The 13,682-nt window shown below is 39.4% G+C and overlaps 1 protein-coding gene across 1 annotated transcript; it reads right to left on the bottom strand.

Annotated features, from left to right (window-relative positions):
• Positions 1-10,142: 10,142 nt before the first annotated feature.
• On the bottom strand, positions 10,143-12,844 carry LOC129829305 (olfactory receptor 5AN1). The gene is made up of 2 exons (XM_055890984.1): positions 11,725-12,844; positions 10,143-10,156 (listed from the first exon to the last, which is right to left on the bottom strand). Exons 1-2 carry the CDS (start codon positions 12,842-12,844, stop codon positions 10,143-10,145), a joined length of 1,134 nt encoding a protein of 377 aa, XP_055746959.1.
• Positions 12,845-13,682: the final 838 nt, after the last annotated feature.

Genomic DNA, 13,682 nt, shown 5'->3' with positions numbered 1-13,682 from the left:
TGTTGAGCGTGAAAAACCCAGCAGCGTTGCAGTTCTTGACACAAACCGGTGCGCCTGGCACCTACTACCATACCCCGTTCAAAGGCACTTAAATCTTTTGTCTTGCACATTCACCCGCTGAATGGCACACATACACAATCCATGTCTCAATTATCCTTCATTAACCTGTCTCCTCCCCTTCATCTACAGTGATTGAAGTGGATTTAGCAAGTGACATCAATAAGGGCTCATAGCTTTCACCTGGTTAGACTATGTTTATTTATTACCGTTATTTTACCAGGTAAGTTGACTGAGAACACGTTCTCATTTGCAGCAACGACCTGGGGAATAGTTACAGGGGAGAGGAGGGGGATGAATGAGCCAATTGTAAACTGGGGATTATTAGGTGACCATGATAGTTTGAGGGCCAGATTGGGAATTTAGCCAGGACACCAGGGTTAACACCCCTACTCTTACAATAAGTGCCATGGGATCTTTAATGACCTCAGAGAGCCAAGACACCCGTTTAACATCCCATCCGAAAGACGGCACCCTACACAGGGCAGTGTCCCCAATCACTGCCCTGGGGCATTGGAATATTTTTTTTAGACCAGAGGAAAGAGTGCCTCCTACTGGCCCTCCAACACCACTTCCAGCAGCATCTGGTCTCCCATCCAGGGACTGACCAGGACCAACCCTGCTTATCTTCAGAAGCAAGCCAGCAGTGGTATGCACGGTGGTATGCTGCTGCTATGTAATGGAAAGAGCAGGTGTTCTTAATGTTTTGTATACTCAATGTAATTCGTACTCTGCCCGCACCACACTAGACTACTGCAACACCGTTTCCCTTGCCGTAACCCCTCACATTGGTGCCACAAAAGAGAAAAAATTATGATGTGCTCTTTTTGGTTGTTGATTAGTGATTGTCAAGGATGAACAGATATTCCAAAATATGTGTGGCGCTTTAGTTCAAGATTACTTGTTTGCAATATGTGATCTATAGGCTAAGAGAGCTTCATAAGCTGTTGATTGATTGTGGGGTTTGAATAGTGTGAGAAGACAACATATTTGGTGAGAATGACAACATAGGGTGCAACATCAACTCTTGCTCTTAAAGGGGCAGTAGCCTACGTTGGGTGTACAATTTTCAATAACAGCATTATTTAATATGCAGTTATTATTCTTCTATTTATTCTGAGATTGATTATTTTAAAGAGGACTACAGTATATGTGAAAACACCCTCTGTGAGCAGCGACCACACACCTGATCGTACAAGGAAATTCATGAAAAGGAAAACAGCCACAGTGAGAATGCCTTACAAATGGTTACATTGTAGCTAACAATTGCAGCTGTCAATGTACATTTAGATTTCCAATGTATTCATCTTATCTTTTTACATGTTGTCATAGTGCTCCTGACGTAATCACTTCAACTGCTAACGTATCCTGATAATGAAGATGGAAATGGTTGAGAATCCAATATTAACTTACTTCATGGCTTTAAGAGATGAATTAGAGTACCATGGTAACAACACAATACAGCCCCTGGCTTATACCTCATTTGGACGCCTTTCCTTCCAGTTCTCTGCTGCCTGCGACTGGAACGAATTGCAAAAATCTCTGAAGTTGGAGACTTTTATCTCCCTCAACAACTTTAAAAATCTGCTATCCGAGCAGCTAACCGATCGCTGCAGCTGTACATAGTCCAACTGTAAACTACCCACCCAATTTACCTACCTCACCCCCCATACTGCTTTTATTTATTTACTTTTCTGCTCTTTTGCACACCAGTATCTCTTCTTGCACATGATCATCTGATGATTTATCACTCCAGTGTTAATCTGCTAAATTGTAATTACTCGATTTATTGCCTACCTCATGCCTTTTGCACACATTGTATATAGATTCTCTTTTTTTTCCTACCATGTTATTGACTTGTTTATTGTTTACTCCATGTGTAACTCTGTGTTGTTGTCTGTTCACACTGCTATGCTTTATCTTGGCCAGGTCGCAGTTGCAAATGAGAACTTGTTCTCAACTAGCCTACCTGGTTAAATAAAGGTGAAATAAAAAATAAAAAAATAAAAAAATACACTGTATAGGCGGATGAAGCAGATCTGAAATGACCTGGGGTCTGTTCTTGTCTTGGCTCTCATTTCTCACATTGTTCTCAAATTACTATGGCATTAAATCAAGGCAAGTCTTTAGTTCATCGTCAAATGTTAGCCGAGTCTTGTTTGGACAGCTTTATGTGAGCCAGTTTGAGACTACAGAGGCTGGCTCACAAGGCTAATGCAATGGTACTGGCTAAACGGGTAATAAAAACTCTTAAGGATCGGACGCTTTTTTTTAAATGTACGCCTAAAATGACATACCCAAATCTAACTGCCTGTAGCTCAGGACCTGAAGCAAGGATATGCATATTTTTGATAGCATTTGAAAGGAAACGCTTTGAAGTTTGTGGAAATCTGAAATTATGTGGGAGAATATAACACATTAGATCTGGTAAAAGATAATACAAACAAAAAAACAGCCGTTTTCTATTTTAATTTCTTCCATCATCTTTGAAACGCAAGAGAAAGGCCATACAATAAGATAGGATTCAATGTGTATTTTAGATGTTGTCCACAAGATGACAGCAGTGTGTGTGTGCAAAGTTTCAGACTGAACCAGTGAAGAATTACCTCACTACACATTTTGCATTAAATCTGCCAGGAGTTTGCCCAAATTTGCCGAATTGGTCAATTTATACATTTTCAAGTACATAACTACAGAGAAGATACAAAAATGCTATGGTACTAAAAAATAAAAGTTTACACACTCCCAGGAATGTCATACATGATGTATCCTTAGCTTCCCTACAGAAAAGACACATCTAGATGGCCGGGAGGGGTGGGTGTGGAGCCAGAGACAGTAGTGGGGTTAAACTGTAGAACCCAGTTCCTACATTTGAATATAAAAATGTATTTTATCTCTGGGACCCTCAGCATGACAAATCAGAGCAAGATTACTGAATATAAGTACATTATTTACCTTCAGAGGTGAATGTACCAAACCAGTTGCTGTGATAAAAGTGTTTTGTTGTGAACTATCTTCAAACAATAGCCTGGTATTTTATTTCTGTAATAGCTAGTGTAAAATGTACACTGTGTCACGATCGTTGTAATAACATTCGGACCAAAGCGCAGCGTGATATGGGTTCAACATGTTTATTGACTGAAACGCACAAAAAAATAAAAATAACCGTGAAGATAATGAAGTGCTCACAGGCAACTACACATAAACAAGATCCCACAAAACACAGTGGGGAAATGGCTGCCTAAATATGATCCCCAATCAGAGACAACGATAAACAGCTGCCTCTGATTGGGAACCATACCAGGCCAACATAGAAATAAACAATCTAGATTACCCACCCTAGTCACACCCCGACCTAACCAGAATAGAGAATAAAAAGGCTCTCTATGGTCAGGGTCCCGTTAGATTAACAACAATTTAAGCTTTCTGCCCAATTAAGACATGTCTATGTCCCAGAAAGTTGGCTGTTGTATACAACATTTTCTATTCACATTATCGCATATTGAGCAACAACCGCCCCGGCATTAAAACCTCCTTAAGAGGTTTTAAAGCCCGTTTAGCCAGTACACTTTTAGCTAACTCCTAACCTTAACCCCTAGCCACCTGGCCACATTGCTAACTTTAGCCACAACTAATTGGAATTTGTAGCATATTGTACATTTTTGAAATTCGTAATGTATTGTATGAATTACAATTTCGTAACATATTGAACAAATTGCAATTCGTAACAAGTCATAAGAATTGTTATTTGTAACAAATCATACAAATTGTTATTCGTAATAAATCATACAAAATGGATGATGGACATCCCCAAATGAATAAATACCATACAAAACATAACATATTATACTAAATGGAGTGTCTTGGATTTATGTACATAATAACACGAAATGCCATGAGACCATGGTGTTTTGGGAATCGCACAATATACACAAAAAATACCGATCCAAAAGGTTCAAAATTATTGTAAACCTTGATAAAGATGAGTCAAAAGTAAATAGTAAATATTTATACTAATACAATTATTGCTCATAGAAAGAGATTAAAACTTATTCGGGATCGGTGTGCCTTCCAAGGCACGGTTGAGCTAACGTAGGCTAATGTGATTAGGTAACAAGAAAAAATCCCAGGACATAGACATATCTGATATGGGCTGAAAGCTTAAATTCTTGTTAATCTAACTGCACTGTCCAATTTACAGTAGCTATTACAGTGAAGGAATACCATGCTATTGTTTGAGGAGAGTGCACAATTTTGAACATGAAAAGTTATTAATAATAAACAAATTAGGCACATTTGGGCAGTCTTGAGACAACATTTTAAACAGAAATGCAATGGTTCATTGGATCAGTCTAAAACTTTTCACATACACTGATGGCATCTAGTGGCCAAATTCTAAATTGCAAGTGGGCTGGAATAATACATTATGGCCTTTCTCTTGCATTTCAAAGATGATGGTACAAAAAAAATACAAAATAACGTTTTTTTCTTTTCTTTGCATCATCTTTTAGCAGATCTATTGTGTAATATTTTACAACATTCCTTTCACATTTCCATAAACTTCAAAGTGTTTCCTTTCAAATGGTACCAAGAATATGCATATCCTTGCTTCTGGGCCTGAGCTACAGGCAGTTAGATTTGGGTATGACATTTTAGGCGAAAATGTTGAAAAAAGGGGCGGATCCCATTAAGTAAAAAAGAAATCTCAAAAGGATAGGTGTCAAAATTATTGGCACCCCTAAAGATTATTATAAATAAAAACAAACTAAATTAAATCTGCATTAACATTCTACTTTTTAAAATGAATCCCAGTTTAAGGAACTGTATTCTGGGGTATAAAAATGAGGTAACACGCATGTAAAATCCCTTTCACATGTGGGAAAGAACTCACAAACTAAAAGAGACAAATGGGTGTTGACCTTCATAAATCAGGCAATGGTACAAAAAAAAATGCTCAAAAACAAATATACCACTTAGCACTATTATGGGAACAATTACTGGAACAGTGGTAAACTTGCCTGGTATTGGATGCATGAGGTTCGGGAGGCAAAGAAAAATCTAAGGGCCAAAGTTGGAGAATTATAGAACTTGGTCTCATCTTCGGGTCACTAAGTCTCCAAATCTACAATTAGACACCACCTCCATGCCAATAAGCTCTTTGGAGCTTAAAAAAAAAAATTTATTGAGAGAAACTAAGAAATGGAAATGCCTAGAGTTAGCTACACGGCATTGGCACTTGAATTGGAACCAGTGCTATGGTCAGATGACATGAAAATAGAGCTCTTTGGCCCAAAGCACACATCAACATTCACAAAGAAATGAATGTTAAGGAAAATGAAAAGGTTAATTGACCACAAAATCAACATTTTGCGATGGCCATCTCAGTGTCCGGACTTGAACCACATTGAAAACCTGTGGTTTGAATTGAAGGGGGCAGTCCATATCAGGAGACAAAGGATATCAAGGATCTGGAAAGATTCTGAAAGGAGGAATTGTCTAAGAATTCCAATGTATTCTTCAATCTCATGAAACATTTTATAAAAAGGCTCATTGATCTCGCAAGCGGAGAGTGTCGGAGTATTGTAAATAGTTGTGTAAGTATAAAATAATAGATTAAAAATATATATAATTTTGAGCATGCAATATAGCTCAGTATTTGTATTATTTATTCTATTACGTTTTTTGCTCATCTTTATCAGTGTTGCCAATAATTATGGACCTGACTGTAGTTAATTGACAATGCTACATTATAGAAATCTACTAAGAAGATCATGTTGATATACATTTTAATTATACTTGTGCTTTATTGCTGTTATTCGTATAACATCATTGTCGGTGTCGGCATCTTTATGTTAAGGTTAGGTTCAGCGGAAGGGTTAGCTAACATGCTAATTACCTAAAATGCTAAAGTTGTCCATGATGAGCCAAACATGCAACCTTTGGGTTGCTAGACATTCACATTATATGCCCACCCATTTACCCAGGTGGCTAGACATTTGTTATATGCCCACCCATCCACCCAGCACGACCAACCACCCGACTTTCGTTTTTTTGCAAAAAGTAATCTTCTGGCTTATGTAACCATACCAAACGTAATTTATGTTTACTGTGGATTTATGTTTACTGTGTTATATCTAGTCTATGAGACTAGGCTGAACACACATATGACACACACACACACACACACACACACACACACACACACACACACACACACACACACACACACACACACACACACACACACACACACACACACACACACACACACACACACACACACACACACACACACACACACACACTGCACCTGGTGCAGGTTAGGGCACAGGACACAAAAGTCACTCATTTCATGGAACGACCCACCAACCCTCTGGTTGCTGGCTCACTCCCACCATATTTTTTCCCTTCAGCCCTGACATTCAAACTGCACTTCTCTAGCCCCGAGGTTATCACATCTCTCCAGTTGATAACCAGTTGGTCCAGCTGGAATGACTGTTTTAGCATTTGGGCATAGTTGTTGGTGGAGCAGTGTCCATGTTTATGCGATAACAGGCATGTACCACTATGGGGTCCAGGAGAGTTTCAATGGCTCTGCAGAAGAAGAGAGGACATATGTAAAATAGCAGCAGATAAAATTATTCCTAAATTCTACCAGGCAACAGGGTAGTGATTGTAAATAGACAATGATCAATTATCATGCAATATCCACTGACACTCTCATCTGCATGAAAATAATAAACATTTTATTTTATTTAACAAGGCAAGTCAGTTAAGAACACATTCTTATTTACAATGATGGCCTAGGAACAGTGGGTTAACTGCCTTGTTCAGGGGAAGAACGACAGATTTTCGCCTTTTCAGCTTGGGTATTCGATCTAGCAACCTTTCAGTTATTGGCCGAACTCTCTAACCACTAGCATACCTGCGGCCCCACAATAGATCTAGCAAATTAGGGTTCAAATCAGGGTTCTGGCCGCCCGCGGGACAAATCCGGCACACCAGCAATATTATTTGGCCCCCCAAATGAATTATGAATATTTTTTTTCATACAAAAATACATATAATCATTTAAAAAATATATCGGAACCGAGATGCAAAAACTCCCAAATGCGATTTCCCAAAAAGGAAGTTCTCCTACCTAAATAAAGCAATAGTTACATTGAACTTAACCCTTGCGCTTCGCTGAAAACAATTTTACGTCCATTGTGGTATGGGTCAGATTGACTCGCAGTTTAAACACACACACACAGTAAGTAACACACACAGTAAAGAATGAAGTAAAAACAGCCAAAACTTTATTTTGTCTTAACAGACCTTTCAGAAAGAAGAAATACAAGAACATTTCAAAAACTCTATATAATAACTATTTGTTAAACATATTTCCTTTCTCACAAACAAGCATTATCTGTTTGGAGCTCATTTTTGAGTGTTTGTGTCAGAGATCTGCTGCTCTCGCACTGAGAAGGATTTTCACACAAACATAATTATAAAAGTGCAACCAAAACCAGTCAAAACAAAATACATCAAAGACACTTGTTTATTTTGGACCTGTGCAAATATCTATACACATGAAAGCCTCCGGGTCAAAATGACCCACAACATATTTTTATACCAAATCTACACACACATTCCACAACACATCAGTGTGTCCACATTTTGAAGGTAGGTTCATGACCCTAAATGAGGAAAAGTAATTTAATTGAATGGAGAAAAAGAGAGGCCAACTAGTATTTTAGACTACTCAAAAGGTGGAAATGCATAAAATTGAACCGCAACAGAGTTAATTCACGAGGAGAGAGAATGCAGGAGACTATTAAAGCATGCAATGGAGCATATTGTGGTGTTGAGACGTACAGCTGCAACCGCAGCGCAATCCATAGGTGAACAGCGCCTGGTGCTGAAAATATAGCTAACTTGTTATGCAAGTGTTGCACAGCAACAGATGGAGAAATCCTACATCAGTCGAGTAATTCATTTCAACAATAATCTTGACTTTACAAATAACAAGAGGGCTTAATTGGAGTCCATTTCTTCCGAGCCTAGACATTTATAAAATAACTTAATAGGCTGAGGTAGGCTATGAGGCTTAACAGCATCTTTCACAATGAAAAATATATATATGTCCTAATATAAGTGGGATTTTTTTATTAGGCTTATTTACAATTGCAACTGGCCAAAAATGTAGCTTCCTACATAAAACAATCATTTAAAGAAAAACAGCAGATGTCTGTATCAAGGCACAACCCAGATGCAGACACAGGAGGAAGATGGTAGGAGTCTTACAATGTTAATTTATCCAAAGGGGTAGACAAGAGAATGGTCAAGGACAGGCAAAAAGGTCAAAACCAGATCAGAATCCAATAGGTACCGAAGGGCAGGCAGATTCAAGGTCAGGGCAGGCAGGAAAGTAGTCCAGAACGTGAAAAACACACTGGTTGACTTGCCTAAACATAAAAGACAAACTGGCACAGAGAGACAGGAAACACAGGAATAAATACACTGGGGGAAATAAGCGACACCTGGAGGGGGTGTGGACAATCACAGGAACAGGTGAAACAGATCAGGGCGTGACTTGTCTGTATCGGGATAGCTTGCTCCTGTAACGACAGAACAAACAGAAAACACTGTCAACTTGAGACCTAAATATCTCTGGATAAGCATTCATAATAATGTTAGTATTTAATAATTAGTCATATAGGCCACTAAGTTAGTTACTCAACGGGAAAAGTTGCATTTCCCCTCGGACACGATCTTGTGGATGTCGCGTGAGATAGATGTTATTTTGATGCACAGGAGGCAGTCCTCGATTGATTTATGTGAAAGCAAATTCCTGTCATTAATCTATACTGCTTTCAAATAGGAAAATTACGACTCGCTGGCGTAAATCAATCCAAACATTGTAAGCAAATAAAATACACGTTTCTTTCTTGTGCTGTATTCCTCTGAGCATACCAACCAAAACGCACACAAAGACTCAGCACTCCCGAGTGCACCCCTGAGATGGCTCGATGTCTGGAATTCAATTAGCTCAGTTTGAATTGCCGCCTCATCCAGCGAGGGTATCGTTTTCTTAGCACGGGAGGATATTTATCCACCTGGGCGGACTTTGAGAGGATCACGTACAAACGCAATGATATCCTTGGGCATGCTGTAGTCTTCAAATCTGGTGGAGAAGTTGTCTGGTCCCTCTGCCTGGCGTTCTTCATTGTGCTGAAGTGCAATAGCCTTCCAAATGAAAATCAAACAACTCAAGCTTCCTAGTAAAGGCCTCAAGTTTTTCCACCATGTCCACTTCTGTTTTCCCTCTTCCTTATAACTGCAGATTTAACCCGTTTAAGTGACAGAATTGGTCAGCCAAAAAAGCCACGTGTGTAGCTTGCAGTTAACGCTTCTGTCTGGAGCGGGAGGCCACTTTTAAAGTTCCATGTTTAGATTCATGACGTCTGATATTTAATTATTCGCAAACTATAAATAAAACACACTGGCTTGGCATTGGGAAAATATGGTAAGGTGAACACATCTCTGTTCAAAATTCCCTGAAACTTCGATTTTCATTATCCACCTTTCTTTTGATACTTTATTGCACATTATCTCTTGCTATCAATCTAATGGTTCTGAACGAATGTTGACGTTAAAAACAATGGTGTAGCATACAGTAGCCTACGTAGACCTATTTTCCCCACCAATCAATGCACAGAGAAATAGACAAAGATAATAATTGAATAGAGACATGGAGATTTTATGACCGTATTCAGATTGAAATTGTTATTGTCACTGAGTTTATTATGTACTAATCCGATGTGTTTAACAATGTTTCATTTGTAGTGTAGGCCAATTCATTGTGCTAATTATAATTACAAATTTATTTTCTGGCCCGCCGACTATTAGCTCAGAAACAATTTGGACCGATGCCAAACATAGTTGATGAACCCTGCAGTAGATTATTATGTTTGAAAATGTGGCAGGACAATCTGTTGATGAATAAACCCTGACAACACTTATCTATACTACAGATTATGTGTATTAATCAGAAGTGCATAAAACAATATAGGTTCATTATGTTGTCTTTCAATGAAACTGAATTAGAATGCTTCAACTGGACACAAACAGAGAATAAAGACAAACCTGTCATGGTAAAAACATCTCTCAACTGAAGACAATTTAATTTGAGATATAAAATGTACTCCCAATTATGCCAACAGATTAGTTTAAAAACATGTTTAATTTTATTCAAAGAAAAAAAATGAAATTGGATGTTGAACTTGAATAATCCAGATGTGATCATCTGAAAAATCACCTGACCTTGTGTAACTTGAGCAAAATAACTAGAAACAGCAAGTGAGTATGTATCAAGGCTGATGGAACATGTTATGACAGTTTCTATCCATTTCTATCCAGGAAATCCCACAAATATAAATCTATAAATGAAATACCTGGACAAGAAGGCAGCTGCTCCTGTAATAAAATGAAAACAATCATACTCTCAGAACATTAAATAAAATATACAACAAAACGTGCATCTATGACTTTAAACATGTACCCACATCACACTGTTATTGTCTCATCCTCACTGCTTAGGTAACAGAATCTGGGGACACAGGCACAATATCTTTCTTTCACTTTCTGCCTGAGTACAGTGAAAACATTTTAAAATGCAAGACTGAGAGCCAGTGGTGGAAAAAGTACTCAATTGTCCTACTTGAGTAAAAGTTAAGATACTTTAATAGAAAGTATCCAGTAAAATACTATTAGAGTTAAAGTCTAAAAGTACCTGATTTTACATGTACTTAAGTTCAGTGGTGGAAAAAGTACTCAACTGTCAACAAAAAAAAGTAAATGCTATACTTCAAATTCCTTATTTAAGCAAAGCAGACGGCATGATTATCTTGTTTCTTTAATTTAGGGACAGCCAGTGGCACACTCCAACACTCAGACATAATTTACAAAGTCAGTCATTGGAGGCTGCTGAGGGGAGTACTGCTCATAATATTGTCTGGAACGAAGCAAATGGAATGGCACCAAAAACATGGAAACCATGTATTTGATACAATTGCACTTATTCTGCTCCAGACATTACCACAATCCCATCCTCCCCAATTAAGGTGCCACCAACCTCCTGTGAAGTCCGTATTTGTGTTTAGTGAGTCCGCCAGATCAAGGGCAGTAGGGATGACAACCCATCATATTGATAGGTGCATGAATTGGACCATATTACTGTCCTGCCTGAGCAATCGAAAGGTAACTTTTGGGTGTCAGGGAAATGTATGGGAGTAAAAGGTACATATTTTATTTAGGAATGTAGTGGAGTAAAAGTAGTCAGAAATAGTAAAGTACAGATACAACAATTGATTTTACTTAAGTAGGACTTCATTTTGACTTAGTTACTTTACACCACTATTGAGAGCCACTCATGAGATATTGAAAGAGCATACAGCAAAAGAATGAGAACCTTGTCAATGAAAATAAATGATTAAAATACAATATCAAGTGCCTCAGTTTACACGACACAAACAATACACCAATAACAGTCAGTATAATATTATAAAACTGGTCATTTTGGTCCCTACTGTACTCTTTGTCCTTACTATGTATCATTGATAACCATAGTACATTTCCTTCCCAGGTTTTTATCTCTCCTCCCAACTTCAATGCTCCTCATCGTACCTCTCCTCAGTTGCCATATCTGGGAAACCCAATTCCTGTCCATGTCTAGCTCAGGGCGTTCACCCTTCCACCAGAAGAGTCTGGGCAACGCCTGACGCACCTCCCAGTTGCGGAGGCCATAGATGAGGGGGTTGATGCAGGGAGGCACCAGGATGAGAGCCAGGAGGGCAATGTGCAGGGTGCCGGCCGACAGCGAGGTCCCAGCCCCAGAGAGTGTCGTCAGGGGAGCCATCATGGCCCCTGTGCCCTCCAGCTCCCACAGAGCATCTGAGGTGATCTTGAGGAACATAGGGAGCAGCTGCAAGAACAGCATCCCACAGTAGAAAAGCACAGTGTTGCGTGCCTGCGTGTTCACCGTGTTGAAGGGCACCACAGCGTTGCGGGCGTCCTGGTACATCCGCACATAGGCAAAGACGTAGCTGAGGAGGCAGAGCAGGGTGATGATGAAGCCCACCAGCTTGCGGGTGATAGCTGCTGCCCTGGGGAAACCCATGTGGCGTTCCACGGTGTCAGGCTCACATATGAGTCCAGAGGTTGCTGTGCCATATCCCCCCTCCCCCAGGTGTAGTAGGGTGATGTTAATGCAGCCAACGCTGATGGACAAGAACCAGGTGAGGCTGATAGTGAGGCGAAGGCGCAGTGGGGTGAGGATGGACAGGTAGTGGATGGCATGGCACACATACAGGTATCGCTCAATGGCCATGCAGGTGATGGTGATGAGTGTGCAGAAGATACAGGTGCTGCCGGTGAAATACTGGATGAGGCACCAGGTGTCGAAGTTCATTGTCCTTCTCTGCCATAAGCAGTGAGTCACAAACGGGCCCAAATTGATGGTTTGCACAATGTCACTCAGAATCAGGTTCTTCAACAGGGCATAGCGTGGCTCCCAAGACAGGTCCTCTGAGCGTCCAAGTCCCAACAAAGTGAATCCGTTAAGAGCCAAAGAGAGGATGGTGAGCATCAAGAACACACAAATCAGCACATTTACTTCAGTATCAAATGGCATCATGGACAAAAAGAGGCATCCACCGAGGTCGAAGATGTGATTGTCATCCGTTCCGTTCTCGAAAGGTTGCGCAATGCATGGACTGGTGCGATTGAACAAGTGACTGGAATTCATGATTTAGGAACTCATGTGCAGTGGCCTAGCTGAGCGCATTGTTTTATTCTCTCTCTCTCTCTCTCTCGCTCTCTCTCTGTATCGATCACCCACTGGCGCGCTGGAGAAGGATGCTAAGGCTGTGCGTTACACAAAATCCACCTGTAGAATCAGTGGTTGCAGACATTCATGTTATCTGTTGCTAATTTAGCTACAGTCCCTTGTAGGCTACATGTTTAAATGTATATTTTATTTAGCATACTTTTATTACTCATTAGGTTTCTTTTTGTCTTATTTATTGCACTATTAGGCTATAAGCTACAGTTACACCTTCTACTCAAATTGTAAAGACGTTATATCGATGGCTCCTTAATCAACATGATATTGATCTTTATGGGTTTGATAATACATTATAATGTTACACCCCTGAAAAAAGGGGGGGAAAGAATCACAATTGTGATACGGAATGTTTACTCATGAGAACTTTACTGCAATGAGAAAAAGACCTCGAATTCTCCCTGAACTTGAGTGGAGACCAGAGCAATCGATCTCAGGCTCATAGATTAAGAGCATTTAGTAGATCACAGATTAACACTTTTACCCACGACAACATAAAGTAATCAACATAACGTTTACACATTCCTCTCACAATTCGTACCCTTTATATGCTTGACGGATTTTAACACAGTTATATAAATGTTATTAATCTATCAACTAATACTAAATGCCTGATCTTCTTAACCTTAGATGTTTTAAAATCCTCACATACTATGAATTTACTAATACTGTTTAATGTATAACAGGCTATTAGTATTTCCTTTAACCTGTCACAATAACAACAGCATCATCATCACCATCC

The sequence above is a fragment of the Salvelinus fontinalis genome, chromosome 31 (assembly GCF_029448725.1).
Source record: "Salvelinus fontinalis isolate EN_2023a chromosome 31, ASM2944872v1, whole genome shotgun sequence".
In the NCBI taxonomy this organism is placed as follows: Eukaryota; Metazoa; Chordata; class Actinopteri; order Salmoniformes; family Salmonidae; genus Salvelinus; species Salvelinus fontinalis.
The sequence above is the reverse complement of the archived record's forward strand: the minus strand, read 5'-3'. Positions and strand labels throughout refer to the sequence as shown.

Coding starts and splice junctions, on each gene's coding strand:
- LOC129829305 (XM_055890984.1), bottom strand. CDS start 12,844: ATGAATTCCAGTCACTTGTTCAATCGCACCAGTCCATGCATTGCGCAA.